At 42.6% G+C, this 21,497-nt stretch overlaps 1 protein-coding gene across 1 annotated transcript; it reads right to left on the bottom strand.

Annotated features, from left to right (window-relative positions):
* Positions 1-658: 658 nt before the first annotated feature.
* Positions 659-5,282, bottom strand: RMI2 (RecQ mediated genome instability 2). The gene is made up of 2 exons (XM_069809949.1): positions 4,956-5,282; positions 659-4,077 (listed from the first exon to the last, which is right to left on the bottom strand). Exons 1-2 carry the CDS (start codon positions 5,224-5,226, stop codon positions 3,929-3,931), a joined length of 420 nt encoding a protein of 139 aa, XP_069666050.1. The 5' UTR covers positions 5,227-5,282; the 3' UTR covers positions 659-3,928.
* Between the last annotated feature and the right edge of the window lie 16,215 nt (positions 5,283-21,497).

Here is a 21,497-nt window from a genome sequence, read left to right as displayed (position 1 = left end):
GTAACTAGCAACAAACACGCAGTGGTTCGTCATGGCTCAAGAGGTTCTTCAAATGAACTCTGTAAAACCTGTCACGAGCTAAGGAAACCATCCATCCGAATTTTTAAGCATGTCTTAATCACGGCATAGTAATGTCTGATCTTGGGAATTAAAAAATGGAAGTAATACACCACCCTCCCTGCCTAACAGAAGCAGGACATCAGCCACGTTGTAAAGCAACATCGTATTAGCAAACAAGTTGTTAAATTGGAAGGCGACAGAGGATTATGTGGGGAAGCCCATTCCAGCAGTCCCTGATGGCTGGACAGCAGCCTCCCCGCCTGCTGCAAGCTGACACACTCTGGCAGGGAAGCACGCCAAGATGAGGTGATGACTTACTTCACACAAAAAGCATCCCTCAAGCCAACTAAAATATGTTTGTGATTCCTCATGGACACGATCCTCCAGGAAGGAGCCCTGTGGCAGGACTTGACTGAATCATTTCTCAGCTCAATACTTCACTGTCAGTATTTCAAAACTGGCATTTTTTTCCGCACTACCCCAGCTTTACCAGGCCTAAAACTTTTAGTATATATACTCTCTCTATATATACACACACACTATACTAACTTTTAGTATACCACTACTAATAATACTGCACATTTTAGAACACCTTGACTGAAGTCATCTGAAATGTTTATTACCTTCAGATGAATGTTGTCCTATGGAAAATGTATAATAAAATAATAATAATGTATAAAATAGCTCAGGGAGCCACACATCACACAAAACAAATGGCTCTGATCTTGCCTCCCAGCTTGCTGGAGACCAGGAACTTCTGCACCTGCAACTCATGCTGATCAGAGCACTCTGAACCCACCCACCCACACCCAGCTGTCCTTGCAGGAGCATAGAGAAGTTGTGATTCTTCCAAGTGTGAGTACTTCAGTGCCTACAAGTCACCTTCACCGTGTCCTTTATATAGGTCATATACAGAAACTCCAGATCTACAAAGTTCGCAGACATTTATGCATACCACAAAGTTCACAGACATTTATGCATACCACAAAGTTCACAGACATTTATGCATACCACACAAAATTATGCCCCAAAACTTAGCAGCAAAGTTGAGGGTTTGAGGATCCATCACAGGGTGAGAAAGTTTGAAATACACAAAGCCTCATGGTTCTGCCAGTTGAGTTCCCCAGATACTGGTATGTGCCCTGAGATAAATCCAGATTTGTTCCAGTTATGATAGAGCTAACACAGAACATGCAGAAGCCCTTCTGCAATCTACAACCATTCTCCTGCCCTCTTCAAGGTCCAAATACCAACCGATCTTAGAAAAAGATCCCAGCTTTGACCTCCCCCTCCACAAGACAGGGCTAGAGAAGCCCCTCACCCTGTAACTTCTCAGTTGCATGCTCTGCTGTACAACAGCAACAAAAATCACAGATAAACAGATGTTCTACTGTAGAACTTGAGACACGAGTTAAGATGGGGAAAACTGAGAATTCCCACTACCCCAGTAGAGCCCTACAGTGCCAAACTGTGGAAACCCAGAGATGAGGCACTTCAGCCCGACTCTTAAACCTACGTGGTACAGAAGCCACCAACAGCCATAAGCAGCATCAGCCACTCATTAGGTAAAGCACAGCTAAACTCCAAGTCAAAGCAATCACTGGAAGTCTTTTGTTTAGAAGCTCGACATTCAACTTTGCTAAAAGTGTCTCTTGCTTTGAATTCCTAGGAAAGCACTTTTTAGTGTGAACTGTCATAAAAGCATCCAGTTTGGCTTTAAAACTGTTAACGGGTTACTGTTTTACTAATGTTATCACAGGAGTTTCTGAAGCACTACTTCAGTTCAGCAGCAGATCTCCTTCCAATCAACTGCCAAGCAATATTTACAGCTTTGTATTAATCAAAGATGTGAAACTTGTTAGGGGGGTGGAACCAGAGTTTATGTCTGGGGTTTTAGTGAGGTCAAGTGTACAGTACAGAGCCAGACCAACACTGAAACACCCTAAATCAAGCAATGAAGAGATCTAGATCTTACTATGCTTGGAATTGACCATTAACAAGTGAGCAAAGAAACCCCTGATGCTTCAACTCATGAACCTCTGGATGGGAGATGGTGGCGAGAGATGCAAAAAAATCTTCTACAAATCCAATCCAGCCCTATGTAAATCCAGTCCAATCCAATCCAAATACCACTTTTCAGATGCGTTCAGTGAATACGCATCACTGCCAGATGGATTAACAGTAGCTTCACTCCTGCTAGCCACTACACTGTGCACCCATCAACTACATATGACAGGGGCTACAAGCCATATTTAATTCTGTCATAAATTTACTGACACTAGCAAGGATGCAGCAGACCTTTTAGCTCTTTTATTTTCAGGGTTTTACTGCCTAGTTAGAAAGCATGGCAAGATGAACTTATTTGGAAAGAGCTTCAGGTTCCTGGCATAAGAAGCATTCATATGGAAAAATATTGCCAGATAAAAACAGTTGCCAGCCAATATGCTGACCACATGGATCATTTCTGAAAGGCTACAGCATTCCACAAGTGGCTTTTTCCTAGCATTAAAAATAATAAATAAACTCAGACTGCCAAAATTCTGTACGTACGTGTGTTTTGGCATTTCATCAGCAGGGTCTCAGAGCACAGGAGTTCCATTATACAACTGCCTCTGATGTGGTCTGATTTGGAATACTGAACTCAAGGCTGGAATTGCACTCTGAAATCCAGTCCTTAATCTGTAAAGATCTCATTTAAAGATCTACTTAAAAGACAGTTTTTTTATTTCCATACGCTTTGAAAACATAATCCCACAATTTTAAAATTTAGTTACCACCACTCGATTCTTGTCTTAAATTGTACAGAGTACAATCAGAGAGTAGGTTCCCTTCCTATACGCATTCCTAATTAACATAAATGTATTGCTGGACAATATAGTCCCAAACTACAAAGCCACACCACATGGATAATGCAATGCTTTCTTTAGGACTCAAATTCTCTTTAGACAAGGTGGGAAATAAATAGTAACAGTTCTGCTTTTTAGAGGTTTTTTGATTTCATTTCATTGATTTTTTTCACAGGAGGAGGAAAGAAAGATAAAAATAAAATATATTTAAGAATGATTTAAACAACTAAAAATAGCATACATTGGAACAAGAAAGGAAACCTTCAAAAAGAAAAATGCACTTGGGCACAGCAAGCTTGTTTCATGAGGTGGTAAAGGGATTTGCATCTTGAACCTTGAGAACCTATTCCAAGGAATCCTGCGTCGCATATTTTCAGTTAATTTCACTTCATTGGAAAACATGGGTTATTACTGTACCACTTTCAGTATTTCAGAAACACAGAAACCAGAGAGATATTGAAGTACAAGACTCTGCTTACAGTTAGAAAGAGACATCTCTCTTACAAGTAGAGTTTACTGACATGGTTATTACTGAAAGAGAAAAAACAGATGAAGATGTTATTTCCAACCACAGGCTAAATGGACTGAAACACATTTTGCCTTCATTCCACATATTGAGTTCACCCTGGTAACACGAGTTCTGTGCAGCCCTTTCTGCCCAGAATACCCCGCTATAGGAATGACTATCTAAACACATGATCCTAGCAACAGCAACCGACATACGAAGAAACATGTAGTATTCTTAATAGCACAGACATTTTACACAGAAAGCATCAAGTGTTTCTCAAATCTGTTGGTATAAAAAGAGACTGTGAAAGAGATGAACAATGTGATTATCTGCACTGATCCCTCCACTTAACTCGGAGCCTGACTTCTCACTTCAGTTTACTCCAAAACTAACTGGTAGTTGTTTGAAACCACAAATACACAGAATGGCCCAGTGTTCTGCACCAAGAAGCAGCAGCAAAACAAACAAACAAAACGAGTACATTTCCAGATATTTTAGGCAGAAGAAAAAGTATCTAGGGGATGACTCTGTGCAAATCCTCCACTTCAAGGCTCCACATATTCTTATGAACGGGGTTTTCAGAAAGATCTGTCATCTTTATTGCTCGAAGAATAGGCTCAGGACTGCAGGAGCGCACCACACCCATCACCATTACATACTTCCCTAAAAAAACAAGCAAGCATGAAATTTAATTAACCTTTGTATTTTCATTTTATTTTTAATTCAGAAAGTAAAATATTTCAAACCAAGTAGTTATAGTTTGAATTAAAGCTGCCAATACTTCCAAGAAATCTCAAGGAACTAAGATTGCTTAAAACTAAATTTCAGAAAAAGGCCTCACTATCCATACGGCCATTTTTACAGTAATTTTACTAGATTTTCCACATACAATAAGAGTCAAAACCAGCACACAATTCCTCGTTCTGCTGTGCAAGTGGAGGGAGGACAATTCAGAAGACTCAAAATTAAGCAACCTGACTACTTTGTACCACAAGTCCTGCAGTCCAGCACTTCTCCAGTCGAATTAACAGTACTGGTGAAGGAAAGGAAAAAAAAAAACCAAAAAAGAAAAATCCCTATCCTTGTTCCTCGACTCACAGCTCTTCTGAGCAGCTGATCAAACCCCGGTTTGATCAAACACTTCCAGTAAACTGTGGAGAACTGAAAACAGGCCCTATCCTTATTGGAACTCATAGGGGAAGACAGCACAAGTCTTTGTATTGACAGCCACAAAGACGCTCCCCTGCTGCAGCCCACGCTGCTCCTTCTGCGACTGCTACAGCCGCGCAGCTTTTTCGGGATGCCCCTTTTCTGAACGGTCGCCTATGTAAAAGCGTGTCCTCCGCGCAGCTGCGCAAGCTCGGACACGTACTTGACGCACAGGCCAGAACCATTCTTAACGCTCCGTGCAGCCAGTGGGCAAGCAGGCCTGCACCAGGAGGCGATCCGCCGAATTCCTTTACACACGGGGAGGGAAAGCGCTCCCCACACCCCCCCGGGGGCCGCTCAGCGCCCGCCGCCCCCCCCCCTCCGCCCGGTACCTGCGCTGAGGCAGGGCCGCCCTTTGGGCACCTCCTCCACCCCCAGCACCGTGAAGGGGCCGCTGCCGTCCTGCAGCCGGGCCGAGCCGCCGCGGGCGCCGCCGCGCTCCACCTCCAGCACGGTGCCCTGCATCCACACGGCCCGCAGGCGCAAGGGCGCCCGGCCCGCCTCCGCCCGGCTCAACAGCCACGTCCCGCCGTCGCCCCGCACCGCCCCCCGCAGCTGGGCGGACAGCACCTTCACCGGCGGCCCCGGCGCGTCCCCGGCCATGCGAGTCGCACCGGCGGGCCGCCGCGAGCCGAGGCCGGTGCCCGAGCGGAGGCCGGCGGCCCGCGGCGCGCAGCCGCTGAGGGGAAAGGCGGGAAGGGGCGCGCGGCCCGGCCCGCCCCGCCCCAGCGGCAGACGCCGGCGGCGCCTCAGCGGCTGCCGCGCGCTCGGCGGGCCCCGGCGCCGCCACCTGAGGGGAAGGGAGGGGAGGGGAGGGGAGGGCCGGGCCGCGGCGCCGCCGCCGCCGCCGCCGGGGAGGGCCGGGGGAAGGCGGGGACCGGCCCCGGAGCCCGGCGGCAGGCCTCGGGGCGCGGAGGCAGCGGCGGGGGGACCGGCCGCCTGCCTTTTCCAGTAAAGCTGGGGCGCAGCAGCCCGCTTGCTTGTGCGCGACGTGACCGTCGAGCCGCGCCCCGCGCCGCTTCGCTTCAGCGTCCCGCGAGGAGCGGCGCTGGCAGGAACTCGGCCGGGTTCCCGCCGCGCCGCTGCAGGGCCGGTCCCCGCCGCCGCCGCTCCCTCGGCGGTGAACCGCTCACCTGGCGAGGGCGGAGGGAGCGCGAACACCCCGTTCTGCAGAACTGGGCACGCCGCCTCGCGCAGCCAGCACACCCGCTGCCGAGTTTTCTGCGTTAAAACCAAAACCGGCTTCCACGGAAAAGCAAGCGCTCAGCACAGGTGTGATACGTTTGGTGCCAGTCGGGGACAAGTGAAGTTACTCCCGGGTGGTCCCCCTGATCCCAGCAGGCCACCCGTGCACAGCTGCTCCAGTGGCTGTCATTTGTGACCGGAGGAAAAAAGTGTGCGATGCACCAGACAGCTGGGGGCCAGCACCCCCCTCTTCCACCGGTGATAATTTATTAAAGAGCCTCACCCGAGTTTTGGAACAGCTGGTTCTCACTTCACCTGAATCCAATTCGGGATCGGCTCCTTTATGTGCAAAACCTAGTGTAAAATCTGAGTCAGTGGTTTGGTTTGAGCAGAAAATACCCTTTGCTGTGTCTCAACTTGTCTGAGCAAACTCGTCCTGCAGACTGGTTTATGGGCTTTGCTCCCAGCCCTGGGTTACGCTAGCGTAAGACTTGCCCACGCCTCCTCCCAGGCTGTTGGAGCCATCCCAGACAGTTTTCCATGGTATTCCTTCACTACTTAGCAAGAAATGATCCCTTGATATTTACTGTTTTATTGATGAAGATCCTCCTGTTTCGTGAGAAAAAAAAGAAAACGCACATGCTGATTTTCTCAGGGATGCTTTCAGGGTACCTTTTTATTGTATATACTTATGCGGAAATCTGTGGAGCATAATGCACTGAAAGTACAGGCAGCTTTAAGCTGGGACACTTTAATTCCAAGGCCTTTAGGAATTTATTTGCTGTCCGTTTATATTACAGACAAGCTAATTCGCTTTGCCGCAATCTGAAATCCTTTAAATGTTATGGTTTGCTTTGGGTGGGTGGGTGGATTGACATTTCATTTAGAAAATAAGACAAGAAATAAGCTAATGGAAAAACAGGAGGATGGAACAAAGAAAAAGAAAAGAATCAGGAAAACCACGGGGGTGGATTCCTCAATTTTACCAGTTCTTTTACCTACAGAACTGTAAAACCGGTAAAAATGCACAGAGAACTGATTCGCCTGCAGTCATTCTTCTTTAAAGCAGATTTTGTTCTCCATTAAAATAGCCAGTGACTTTATTTTAAAAAATCAGTTTTGTTTTGAGTAGCAAAATACATCAAAAGACCTTTTTTTCCTACTCACCCATCATGTTATGAATTATTTATTCAGCGTATCTTTTTTCCAGAAATATTTTCTGTTCAGAGACATGCTGTAAATGGGACTTTATTCTTTTTATAGTGTAAGGAAGTAGCTAACTTTCTGTTACCATTTACAGTAAGAATAAAAGAGAATATTGGTAGTAACAATAAAAACACTGACATCTAAGCACAATACAGAATCATGAAATCTGGCAATCAAATCATATGGCTTACAGGAATAGAAAGACATTAGATGGTTACTGTATATGAATGCAAAATTTGAGCAAGGCTCACAGGAGAAGAATATTTGTAATTTATGCCCCTAAGATGCAGTCACCTGACAGCATCAATATTTAGTTTCACATAAAAAAAATTAATTGTGCCAAATATTGATAAAAGTATTGTATTCCTATTTGTTACTGTATAATTGGAGGTTCTAATGCTTATTAAGCCATTAAATCTACAGATGAAGGCAAGACCCCTACAAGAGTGTAATCTCCAGGAGAAACTAAAAGGTCCCTTTCAAAAGATTTTCCTTGAAGAAACTGTGTTATGAGAAGAAGGGCAGAAGCACTGGCAATCTGCACCAAGAAATGGATTTCTTTTCCTAAACCAGAAAATCCTTATCTTTCAGTAAAATGCAAAGTTATACTGAATTATCTGCAAAGGTCTTATCAAAGAACTGGCTCAGCTCAGCATAGAGACATGTTTTGCAGCTGCAGGAAGAATGTCTGATGCCTCAACAGACTGTTTTCTGGAGATGATCCCAGAGATCATCCTCTGATTTAAGGGTAGCAGAGGAAGCTCAGCACACACTTGGAAAAGGCAATGAGTTGGTGGCTGACAGGCTCTAAATTAGACTGGATTAAACCTGAGCACATTTTCTGAGAACATGCTGGATGAGACACAATTTTTGTTTGTGTGGATTAAAAAGAAGGAATCAATCTTCTTCTGCCTGCTACTGCAATATGTGCCTTTCTTCAAAGCAGTCTTCAAGGACGTTATTCCTCATGCTGACATGCATGCAAGCTGCTGTCACAGTATGGGTAAAAAAAGGCCAGACTACATTGATAAGTTAGTCCAGAGCATAGCAGGAGCCAGGTCTCCCTCAATTACTCTGGCACTGTTTTGTTGGTATGGTGTCAAGAGAACTTAGAAAAGAATTTGACCCTAGATCTCCATGAAAAGGGATTTCCAAAGAAGCAGCAACGTGAAATTTTCTGTCCAGCTCAGACCTTTTCACACTCTTGCTGACAGTACTACTTAAAATGGAAGCAATTCTCTGCTCCCCTCTCTAATTTTGGTAAAAGGCTGATATTACACAATCAGAAAAATCCTTCTTTCTGTTATTTTACAGTCTTTCATCCTACCCAAAAAAGTTTTAAAGAAGATTTCTATCCCAGTCCATTGGTTAATGTGTACAGAATCAGTTTCTCTTTCCTAGTACTGAGAAGTCACTAACTAGATTTCAAAAAAAGTTTTGTTTTAATTATTTTAAGATTTGGAATCCAAGCAATCAACATTTTTTTTATTATTTTTAGTATTTTCTAAATACTTGCTTTAGAAACAGGGCTGCCTGGAAGCTCCACAGATGAATGGAAGAAAAGTCATGAAGCGTGGAGCTGATAAATACATGGAACATAATGGTAATGTCTGTCCCACAAATGTCCATAAAACAGATACTATAGAAAAACTTGTCTGTGGCAGCCCAGCAGCTCAGGAGATTCAAGTGTGATGGGGACAGGCCAATGGCAGCTCTCCACCTGCTCTGTTGTGCAACTTGCTGGCAGGTGCTGCTCTGTGTTAGCATCTCTTGCAGACACTGCCCACAATCACAGAGTAAACTGCAAAGTGATACGATTGTGTCTTTTATATTCTCCGTCAGTAAAAGGAAGCAGCATACAGGAGCTAAGCACGACAGAAGCAAGATAAGAAAACAATACTTTGTAAAAATGCATTACTCTGTAAGTGAGAAGAGGGACCCGAGACAAACCATCTTCCCTTCTGTGGTATTCATACGAAACTTCACTGAAGGACAACTTTTAGCACAGACAAGAACTGTCAAGTTTCACCTTTAAGAGAGCCACCCTAGTTTATGCTTATTTTCTTATATTGCACACATAACTATATGAAACAATCACAAGAATATAAAATTCAGTTGTTCTCTGGTGCTTGTTTTGTACTGCATAAAAGATGCAATGTGGACATGCTGACATGCTGGATGAAGCCGGGAAAACCATCCTCATCCTTCAGGGTTGGTTTTTTAGGCTACCTCATCATCACTGAATTTCATTAATTACATGAAATTAATGGGTCAATGGGTTGGAATTAATGGGTTGGGAGTCAGTCATATTTGCATCCCTAACCTGAACTTCAGCTGCTTGTAATTTATGCTTTGGGACTGATCAGTCTGGCATGTGGATGCTAAATTATATTTGACCAGCAAAAGACCTGGAGCCAGGCAAGTCATTTGCTGAAACAGGAAAGCTCTAGGTACAACCTGCCAAAGTTTTAGTTAGCAGGTAGCTCTGAATAAGTGATGTTTTAGAAGTGACTTGGACAAGGCAGGTAAACGTGAACAACAGACATCAAAATACTACTACTAACAACAAGAAGAGTCTGGCCTCTCCCGTAGTATTGTCCTGCCGAAACTGCATGGGAATCACTCTAAGGTAAGATGAACTAACTTTCATGGCAAATGGCATCAAGTAAAGCATTAGTAAGGCACCCTGTCGTGCTCTTTTTTTCTTGAGAACCTAATACAGATGCTATACATTGCATGTTAGCATATGCTTAGTGGAATCAGTGGAGGATTACAGCAAGAGTCTTCCTGCAGCTGCCAGGAGCTGACAGCTGCGTCCAGTGTGTGGCAGAGAAAAAACAGCATCTGGCTTAGGCACCTCCTCAGAAAGGATGGAAACCTTAGATTGTACAGCCACCCTTAACATGCGAAATTATTTCATTGCTCTCACCATCACGCAAACTTAACCAGTTGCTGTCACTCACCACACATCCCTACTGATGGTAGCCTACAGGCTACGAAAACAGTGCAGTGCTCTCCAGTTTAGCTGACTCATTTCATTTACAAAGAATACTTAAAGGAAATGCTTAGAGAGCTCCAGTCACATTCTGCAGAAGTGAGTGTTGCCCGTTTCTTTCTTTCCATGCTATAAATATGATGGTATGTAACGGAAATAAACCAGCGTTCTATGGAATAGGACTATGACATGATGAAAGAAAAAAAAAGGAATTAATCATAGTCTTTACCAGTATTGCTTGCTGCTCTGGAAATAGTCTGTACAGCTGGTTTCCAGATGAGCTTATTCAAACTCCTGCACCAAGAAAAAAAGAACTCTTTTTAAACAGGAAGTATGAATGGCATCCAAAGCATTAGATCTTCATCCTGACTGAAGTGAATCCAGTAGCTAGGAGACTTCAGTCGTTCAGTCTTTCTGACTTCATTTCACTTCATAAAAGAACTGGATGTTTAGGACAAGCTTAACAGGACTGGAGAGCCCCTATAACCAGTGTACGGGAATACAGACCACAGTGTTGTCTCTTGACAGCTGCTGGCTTTGCATAAATATATCTGATTAGCATTGTCAGGATCCAGTTAATCCAGTGGAGTGAGAGAAGGATAATTTTCCTAAAGAAAAGTAACCAGAAGAGTAGCATTTTATTTTTGAAAACTTAAAATCTGAGATGTCAAATATTCAAAATATACATAGAGGCCAGTAAGGCTGAGAAGTTACAGCCATTCCAGAGCATACATTGGCAGGTTTTGCAATATTCAAGGCCTGTTCAAATATTCATGAAATAAATTTCTGGTGCTTATTAGGGAGAGGCTCTTACTAATAGTCAAATTCTCAAGCAGCCAAGATCTTTCTCAGATCCAATCAAAGAGACCATCTCTCCCTACGAGCCTTAGCTTGTTTAAACCAAAAACATCACAGCTACGCCACCACCAATCAAGGTAATTTGAAATTAATAAAATGTTAGAACAGGATTAAAAGTAGTTCAGAGTTTTAATATGACATCTCAGGAATTTTATACCAATCTCACACTCAGCACACACCTGCATTTATTCAGGAAAAAACTTGGAAGTTTGAGATTAACATCAAGCTACTTTAAGAGGAAAGTTTGAAGTGAGCTTCCAAGAGTTCGTGGGGAGCCAGAGAGGAGAAAGCTGTGTGAGGGAGTATTTTGCAGAGTCTTCAGGAGACAGACATTTGATAACAAGTTTGGTGGCAGCTGCAGGTCACACAGCCAAGCAGACCAGTCAGCTGTTTTCTAGTCACTGAAAATCTGTGTGAAAGCGAATACTCCTCACTATTGCCTATGCTTTAGCCAATGTTTTTAACTTGTATTCCCATGGTGTATCACCTAAGACACAGATGTAGTGACTGTCCTTAACTAACCAAATTTTGCTCCGAGATCAGAGAATCTCCATGTAAAATGGCTGCATTTATTTTCTATGAAGCTGTGACTAAAGCTTTGCCTATGTGATTGCCCAGAGATGCTAGACTGGATCCTGCACTGGCCACAGGGCACTAGCAGCACTGGTGTCCTCTTTAGAAACTGCTTGTGAGCAACTGGTCTCCTGACTAACCTGGTGCTGTCAGTAATACTGGGATGAAGAGCAGAAATGGCCTTGAATGGGAAGAATGCTGCTAAGTGCTGAGTGGGAAGGCACTGGTATTGGTATTTCAGAAAGCAAAAGCTAAAATCATAGCTGAAGGAACAGCTGGCCTTGTGTTTCTCTGCAGTGGGGAAGCAGAGCATGAATTCAGAACAAACAGCTGAATGACTGAAAAAGCAAAAATAACATAAAGAGGAAATCAACAGCAGTGAAACTTTTGTTTAAAGCTGCTCAATAATAGCACTTATGTTTTCATGTACTTAGATGGACTAGGGCCTAAATAAGCTTGATTTTTCAATTTCTTACATTATGGCATGCACTTTGTAAAGCAAGGTTTAAAAATGGAATTAGTTATAAGCCCAGACTCAGAATGCATTTATTGCCATACCACCTCCAAATAGCAGCTCGCTTCCCCAACTACTGGCATGAATGAATGAATCTTCATGCCAGTAGCATTGCACATGCTATTACATGCTATTGTAACACATGTACAATAGCGTTAATTTTGGATGAAAGTCACATTAGTGTATGGGCTATACAAGGCCTATTTATCTCTTAATAGGTCTAACAGAAGATATAAAATGGTAAGTAAAATCACAGAATTCTTCCTAAATCAGGACTTTCAATGTATAATTGCTGAAATATGTTTTCACATTCTTAGGCTTCTTTCATTTATTATAAAATCAAAAGACACAAGATTGCATGAGCCAACTGGGAGATATCTCATCAGCTCAGCCTAGAAAGACTTCTACGACTCATATGGAAATGTCACATTTTAAAATATAATTTGACATTAAAATGTCACAAACTGCCTCCACCTCGATTTAAGTGATTTTAATCACAGGTTCTAGTTGGTAGTCTGTACAGCACCTTATATTTAACACTATATTGAACCTCTCTAATTAAGACCCATCTCTTTCCACTAAGCTCAGAATATGCAGGGTCAAATATAAATTTGATGGAATGAAGGTCAGACTTTTATTGCTGGCATTCGGAGTCTTGAACAACCACCACTGACAACTGATCCATGAATACCTCATGGAACTCAGTTTCTGTTAAGGTAAACACATCTACTGGTGCTAAAAGACTTTCATCAGCTCATTCCAGTGAGACTCTAGACCTTGTGTTATGAACTAAACAGGAAAACAAAATGAACCAGAGGATCATACAAAGAAATTGTGAAAATGACCCACTTCAAGGGAAAAATATTAAAATAACTTCTTACGTATGGGCAACCTGACCTTTCTACTGAACTGATGGTTGCGACAAAGACTGCAGTGAGGCAACTATACAAACATTTATTTATCTGAATACATTTGAATAATTATTAATGAATTATATTAAAAAGATATATTTGATTTTTTAAGATGGCTTAAACATACATAGTCGTGCAACACGTTTGTTTCTAAACGTAGCTCTATATAGGGCAGCCCTCCAAACTAAACAACAAAAGTTGGACTTGAAATTCAAATACAACCAAAAAGTGACTCTTCAGGGATTAAAAAATATTGAAGCCAAAAACTTAGCAAGCTTTCAGCTTGTCATGAAAAGCAGCAGTAAATGATAAATGCAAAACCAGAATGCCTTATTTTCAAAACCTGACGAGCCCACAAAACCAGGCCTGCAGTACTATTGCAAAAGCCAACAGTGCTTGTTTATTCAAAATAGAAACTGTCAATACTTTAAGAGCCAACTAGGAGACATCAGTTTAGTGTAGATGGTGTCTAAGATTCACGCAAATGTCACATAGCATAAAGTGGCTGTGCAGAGCAGGCGTGACAATGTGTGCACGTTTTTGCTTGCACCTTTGGAGTTTTGACGTTCCAAACATAAAGCACTTATATTCAAATAATTTCAAATTTTGTACAGGAGCATTTGAAGATCTGTAGCTCTGCTACAACTTGAACAAATACAAATTTCAGGCAATAGACACTTTAGAACGGAAAAGGACCGCACAGGCCCTCAGATTTGCAAGGCAAAGCTCGTCAGAGTACCTGGGCTCAGTTGCCAGTTACAGCTTCATTTACAAGAAACTGTGCAGGGTGAAAGTGAAAGACACAAAGCAGTTTCTTTTTTCTCATCTACAGATCTCTCTAGTCTGACTATAAGTTATCATCTAAACTCTTTTAAAAGATAATACTGTGATTACTAACAAACAATCCTAACAGATGTGGGCTAGGTTATTTTCATTTTCATTGTTTTCATAGATTTTAAGGCAGAGGGAGAATTGACCAGCTGAACCTACTGTTTGACAGAGACTACTGATTTATTTGCATTCTGGTACCTCTGACTCTTCCTTTGCCGGGAACTCACTGGTGCTTCAGTCCACTCCAGACCACAAGAGCCCCCAGCTCTTACCAGTGGAGCTAAGGATGTTGAAGCACAGTCACTATTGTGCCCATGCTGTCATTTGGTGCGATCCCTTTTATGGTCCTTTCTGCCAAATCAAGTACTTGGATGAACTTTGGGCAATGGCAAAAATATTCTTCAGGCCCCTTTTTTTCCTCCATCCAGGTTGGTTAACAATGGTTAACCATACTGATGAAGGAATGAATAGCTTAGGGCAGACATTTTCAAATGCAACTGGGCTGGCCCCAATCACTCCACAGTTCCACTGCTCCACCCTGCCTAGTAAAATTAAGCATTCAGGTACATAGGTTAGATTCAGCATACATAATGTCAATGGAGTTCATAAAATACTTTGGCTGGCCCAGTTAAATTACAGTATATGCTACCTATAAAACCAGCACTGTTCAGTATCAATCTACTGATTCTTCTGACTTGGGCCACGTTCTGAAAGGTACACAGTGGCTTCTGAGACATACTACATACTTTAAGCTTTCTTTGGTATCAGCCCGACTAATGGTCGTAAGCAACTTGAAAAATCAAGGCTGGGAGGAACAGTCCTTAAGAAAATTTCTGAAGTTCATAGTCACAGGAGTGTTCATTTAAATAGTGCCACATCTTACTCAAAGCTGGCAGTATTCAGTGAATGTCCCTTTTGCTTGTGGCTACTTTCCCTTCTGTTTCTTATAAATGTCATTGTACTACCCCAGATTCTGGCTGGACACATGATCGTCTGGGGAAAACAGAAATTCCAGCCAAAGGAAACAGAACTGAAAGTAATTAGAGAATCTTTTTCATTCATCCTCTGATCTGTAAGATAGATGCATTTCCTTCTAAAGGCTGTATTTCCCAGCTGTAAAACAATAGAGCTCCCTCCACCAGTACTTCTGCAATCTTCGTCACACAGCTGTGGAGTGTTGCAAACTGGTAACATTTGTAAAGAGTACTTGTAAAGTCATAAAGGAAGCAGTGCCATGAAGTTCTTACTCTAAACTGTGGGGAAAGTTTAAGTTTCTGTTCTTGAGTTCAAAGCACTTTGCACGTTTTGCAATGATCTCAAACTATGGTCTGTAATCTTGTATTAAGCCCTGTTAAATTCCTGGTACATGTGTAGGATAGGGTGTGCTGTTGCTTTGTTGTTTCATCAGTAAAGTTACAGACAGATGCATTAAAACAATGCTTTTATCTTTCCTGGTAGCCATTTCTTGTGCAGGCACATACTGAAGAACAAGTTTCCATCATGGCTTTCATTTCGCTGGTTTTCATTCACACTGTTATATTATCTGTAAACGTCTGACTATACAGCACCTCAACAGCTCTAAAGTTGTGTCTTCGTGTTGCAGCTCTGTATAAATGGGCAGACTGTGCATTTCAGAAGGTAAGAAATGACCAGGCTCTGCATGAAAAGGCCTCTGGAAAGTGCTAAGTCATATCCTGGATCAGCCCTGGTCCTCCGTCCCGCTCAGGTAGGAGGGAACTTCTGCCTCCTGTTCCCAGCTTTTACCAAGTGCTACAGCTTGGTTGGCCAGTTTGGCCTCTGTCAAAGCGGGTTAGCTCTGATCATAGAAGCACAAGATTCCTGTCAAAGTGGGATGAGACGTCTAGACTGCAGACCTAGAAAACTCTGAGGTTTATCTGAGTTTGGCCAAATGCCTCAAGAGGAAGGAGTGCTGCCCTGGGTGCAGAGCTATCTCTTGATTACCCACTGCTTGGGACTGAAGTACTTCCTGCTTCCTTTTTTTTTCTCCTCTCTTCTTCCTACAGTGTGCACAGACCCTGCAATAAAACCTTCTCATTCAGAAGGAAAGGGAACTCTTTATTGCACTGCAATTATAAAGCAACAGATGACTTAAATCTGGGAGGCAATGCAGCTGCATTTCAGCAGACAGGAAATGTTGCACAGTCACAAAATGCTGCATGTGTAAAAACTGAGACTACTTGTATTTAACCCTCTGCCTTGTGAGTAAAGAGGTTGGGAATAAATTCCAAACACAGGCTGGGTTTTCTAACTTCCCTAGAACTCAGGGCTATTTAGACTTCTTTCTGGTCCAATCCTGTTGTTAATTTTAGCATTTATTGGCTAATACAGGTAAGACTGAATACTCATTTAACCTCACCAGGATACATGCTGTACTGACAGTATATTCTGGGAAACTTTACTTAGTTCACATTTTCATCTGAAATACAATTACATTAAAAAGCTTTTTTACCATAAACCACCAATTCAGTATGTTTTTCCTTCCCTCAGTTTTGCTAGTTTGATTTTTACAGGACAATTGTCACTGTTTTTTCAAACTGAATGAAATAATAGAGCTTTGAAATCTCATCCCTTCAGAGACTTCATTAGAGACATTTTCTTTAAAGGGGTACTATCATCTTTTCAACCTCATCAGTTTTATCCAGCAGTTTACCAATGAGATCGTTTGTGGGAATGTGGGCGGTTTAGGCTTAAATGTGGGAAATTCAGGCTCAAATCCCTTCCTGGCATAGAGGAACTCAAGGACATGCTTGTCAAATTCATTTTGAAATGATGACCTCACCACAAGCTTGTAGAAGGAAACATTCTCTGGTCTTCCCGTGAACTTGCTTTAGTTCACAGAAAGGCATTCAAGAGCCATTGACCTACAAAAGAATGGGACTTGCCTTTAAGCCTGCAGATTGGGGCATTGATTTGAGAGACGTGAGCCACTGAATTCTGTCTCAGCTTCAAATACCACTTATGTAGCTTATCTAATAACTGCTTAATGTACAATATGTAACAGCACTCAGGGGAGGCACAGAATCCAGAGTGTTTCCCACTCAGAGGTGAGTGCTCTAGCTGTTAAGCTCCAAATCTCTCTTGGCTAACAAATACTCCTCCTTCCCTTTCCATGAGAAGACACCTCTACTTAGTAGTTAGGACACCTTCCAGAAAAGGGAGGAACCGAAGTTTGACTGCCCTCTTGCCAAGCAGGGACACAAATCTCACTTTTCCACATACTGAAGAGGTCTTCTAAGTACTAATCAGCTGTCACAGCAACACTCCCTTGGCTTGCTCCATTTTTAAAAGACTGCCATTCTTCAAAGACCAATTTTTGAACAAGCTCAAGAGGGAGAAAAGCTTCAGATACACCTCTGTAGGTAATAGTTCTTTACTGGCTGCTTGCGTAGCATACTGGCTGCTTTGGATCTCCTTTCAAAGGAACTCAGCTCTCAGTGTGCACCACAGAGGACCATAAATGGGTCCAACATTTATCTCAGAAACGTCAGCCTTTTGTTGGGCAATGCTTAATGTTGTGGCACACTTCTTTTTTGGCTTTTAGCCTAATTAATTAGTGCAGTCACCGGGCAGTCTGTTTCAGAGCAGGGCTTAAATCCATGTCCTAATTTAGTGCTCAAGCTAATGGACTGTTTTTCCTTGCTCGGCTTATTTCCTGATCTGTAAATATAAAGCTGGTCCCTGCAAAAGGCTTTGTCATACACAAATGACAAGCACGTTTTAAACAGCACATAGTATTGTCTTTCATCTAGCGAACTTCCCTTGTCACATTTTAAAGACAAGTAAAGCAGGTCTTTGCAGTTTGAATTGCCCTGGAAAAGCATGTGTGCTTCTTGGATTCAGATTTTTATTATTTCCTGTATAGACATATTATGCAAGTACACTCTTAACTGTGTGCAGTGAGATCACTGACAAAAGATGTAAATAATATATGAGATATAGTGGGGGGGTGAAGAGGGTGGACACTACTGAAAATAACTTGGATGATAAAATAATCAGATGACAGGATGAATTTTCAACAGACTTACTGAATACTCATTCAAATGGAGAGATTTAAACGCATTTGAGTGATCATCCTGACTCTTCTCTAAAGCTCAACTCATGACAGATAACGATAGATAATAATAGAAAGATAGTAATGATCTTGTGAACTCTGACCCTGTAATTACCTGAACAGTAATAAGCTGGAATGCTTTTACTAGATGTCTTCACAGCATGCAGGGATGAACACATGATTTTTCCGTCCAGCAGAGGGGGCTTGGCAGTAGGTTTTCTAAACACAAATCCAAATCACTTCTTTGGAAATTGAGTGACACTAAAATTAAACTGACTTTTACAGAAACTTGCATAGTATTATAGATAAAAACAGAACTTCCTACAAACAAGAGATTCAAATATAAACAGACACAATTCAAACTGAGGACTGTTCTGGCTATCTTTGTTTCTCTTACTTCTCAGTGTGGCTTTTCTATTTCTGCAGAAAGCCCTTGCAGTTATACCTGACAGGCACAGTGTACAAGTGAAGAAGTTTTTGTTCCTAATTCCTTGGAAAAGCTGAGTCCAAGTTCCTATTAAACCTGTCCCTGTAAACTACTTCAATACATGTACAAGAACATAACAAGGAAGACACTGAGGTAAACTCCTGGTGGAAAGTTTTCCAAACCACCACCACAAAGCTGTGTATTTGAAGGCAGGACATGTCATCCAAGTGGTCCAGGAGTTTACAGCACAGTTATCTAATTATTTGAGGCCACTTTGTAGTTTTAAAGAGCAGACATAAATCTGGATGGCCACAGGAGCCACTGGCAACCTCACAGTATGGGTGAGACCAAAAACATGGATATAATCCAAACTGGTGGTGTACAGAAGCACATTTAAAGCTAATGCTTAGTGTTAAGTTGCACACAGTGTTACATCAAGACAAAAGAATGACACAAATTTCTCTTGAAATTAAAACAAGCTGGCTAGTCTTCTGGTGAATTCCTCTTTTTCATGGTTAATTGGATTTGTCCCCCAAATACTGTTTCCTTGCTTGATTTCCCCTCACATAGAAGAAAAGTGCAGGCTGGTGCATTTGAATATCTGGGAATTATATTCACCTCATTACTTCTGATGAATAGAGTTTGACTCCACATGTGAGTATTTGAATGGCACTGTTCAGTGCTATTCAAAATCTGATTCTTTTATTTCCAGTGAGAACTAGCTGCCAATTTTGATGACAGATTCTAGTAAATGTAATTATTTTCACCTCTGTGGCTCCAGCTTCTGGTGAAGGAAATACTGAAAATACGATGCACTAGAGTAACTTAAAATGAAATTCATGCCAGATGTAGCAGAAGGTGCAAATGACTCACCATGACCAATAAGGGTGCAACACTTTCCCTCACCGACGTGAGCATGGGCTGTGCTGTTACACGCGCAGCAGCAGTCACCTTGCAGGGATGCTGATAGGTGCAGCGTTTTGCAGCAGCCTGGGCTCTGCCTACTCACTGGCCTTGCCGGTCATTCTGGTGAGCTCTTCTCAGAAGGCAGGATCTCAGCAGCCGCTCTGTCTGTAGGGTACAAGAGTTGCCACCCACATAGCCCAGTAATGTTCCCTAAGTACTCATATACTTCAAAAAAGAGTATGTGGGGAAGGAGAAGGATGAGCATTCTGGTCACCTAGTGAAATAAAATTATCATTTATTGTGGATAGCAGATTGTCTGCTAAACCTTCTATTTGGAAGTGGATGTACTATGTACTGACATACTGTATACCACCACATTTCTGATAGAAGAAAATGATGGGCTGTAAGGGTTACAGCAGTCCATTGGGAGGAAGGGGGATGCGGCAGGTCAAGTGTGTGTCCTCAGTCCCCAAACCAGGATCCCAGTTAATGGCACCAGCTCTGCTAGACGGTGATCCCTGGCCTCTCCTGCCTTTGAGTCCCCTCATCCATACCACATCTGCAACACTTCCACCCATTGCTCTCAGTTCCACCAGTCTTTGGACCTGGTGTCCTCCACATCCTTTAGGACCCCGCTTCTCCAAACCCATTTCAAAACCTCTCCCTTCTCTATAGAGCTGCATTTCTTCTCACAAAATAAAAATATCCAGCCTTCCACACCAGAGCATCCCCTCCCTGACCACACAGGGCTACACATCCTTCCTGGACCTCCCCTTTCTGCCTGCCTGGAGCCACCCCGGAGCTGCTGCCTCACAACCCCCAGGCGCTCCCAGCGCTGCCCCTGCCTTTTGGCCCACTCACTCCCCAGCGTCAGGTCCCCCAATGCCAGCCACCAAGCCTAGGTTCCCTTTGGCCTCTGCAATAATCTGAGCTCCTTCCTGGCACCAGCTCCTCGGGTATCCTCTCCTCGGGTGCACTTTGGGAAAACCCTGGCTCCTGCTTTTCAGATGGGAGGATTCCAAAACATACCAAATCCTCCACCATGCACAGCTGTAAGAGCAGCAAAAGAGGACTTGCCTGAGGGAAAGCAACTGGGTGTCAGCTTTCATAAAGCAATGTACTGCATAGCACTGCTGTTTGTGGTACTGCAGAGGATTGAGGAAGAGAAACGAGAAGAAAGGTGGGCAGTTATGGGAATTTGCAAGAAAAAAAGAATCTACTTTGATGTTGTTTGACCTGAGTCAAAATACAAGGAGACGGAACTTCCCAGAAAGGAAGTTCACTAACAAGGAAACACAGAAAACCTTCAGATGCTAAACTGAAAACTCTGGAGGTAGACTTAATTCTCAGAAAAAAACCTGTACAAAGTTTACTTAACATCAGAGAGAGAGAGAAAGCAAAAGACAGCATCTTGAAACTAAAAGAGGTATTAAACAGAAATTACAGGAAGCAATTGGAAAACATCAGGCTGGAAAGCAGAAAAAAGCAAAGAGTGGAGTAAATTTTAAACCTGGGACACTGGGATTTGTTCACACAGAGAAAGGTCAGATGGGGACAAACTTCCAGCAGTGTTATGGAAGAAGCCAATAAGGAGTTAGCTGGGACTAGCACAGAGGGAGTACAATAAATTTACAAAAAAACGTAAGGAAAAGGACTGTGAACTGGAGGAGAGGAGACGGGCTAGAAATGAAAGAGGAAAGAAAGAAGCAACTGCATAAATATTGCATGGGATAAAGAGGGAAAAAGAACAGAACAGCCCATTCCAACTCAGCTCATGGAACCTGCAGATCTCCCAAATCTGCTTTATTAATTGCCAATGCCAAGTTTAAAGCCGTGTGGGTACAGAACTTTTCACATGGAGAGGCAGCTATCTGTGCAGGTTCAAAATGGACCAGGGAAAGCATCATCTTAATGACAAAGGATGTACCAAAACTATGAGCCCAGAGGAGTAAGATGACATCTGACAGCTTCAAACACAAAATATTCTAGGGCAAGTGAGACTCTAGATGCTGCTGGCCTAAAAGCTACTAGACATTGCTACTGCTGTTACTTTAACAAGGGCATAGCTTCTTCCAGCTCAGTTCATCTTTCCAAAGATGCTAATTCTCTGAAGGAACAGGACGCACATTAGAAAATGTATTCTAAGCAAATATGTAATTGTCTCCCTTCCATTCAGCATATTTACACGCATACTCTTTAAAATAAAAAAAAAAACCCAGTCATTCCTAAGTCCTCTTGCACATGAAATGAAAGCAACAAAAATTCGATTTTTAGGCCACCAAGAGATGCAGGTAAAAGCCCAGTTAAAGTATGTTAATGTAAGTCCCAAGAACTGTCACGTGAAGGTCTAACAAAGATCCAAGCAGACAGACCATTTTGCAGACATGGCTCATTGA

This window comes from Haliaeetus albicilla, chromosome 22, assembly GCF_947461875.1.
Source record: "Haliaeetus albicilla chromosome 22, bHalAlb1.1, whole genome shotgun sequence".
Lineage (NCBI taxonomy): Eukaryota > Metazoa > Chordata > Aves > Accipitriformes > Accipitridae > Haliaeetus > Haliaeetus albicilla.
This window is presented reverse-complemented; position numbering and strand designations above follow the sequence as displayed.

What these genes read in the sequence shown, in the direction of transcription:
- RMI2 (XM_069809949.1), bottom strand. Translation starts at nt 5,226, where the DNA reads ATGGCCGGGGACGCGCCGGGGCCGCCGGTGAAGGTGCTGTCCGCCCAG. An exon ending in GCGGCCCTGCCTCAGCGCAG is followed by an intron (nt 4,078 to 4,955) that starts GTACCGGGCGGA and finishes TTGTTTTTTTAG; the next exon opens with GGAAGTATGTAATGGTGATG.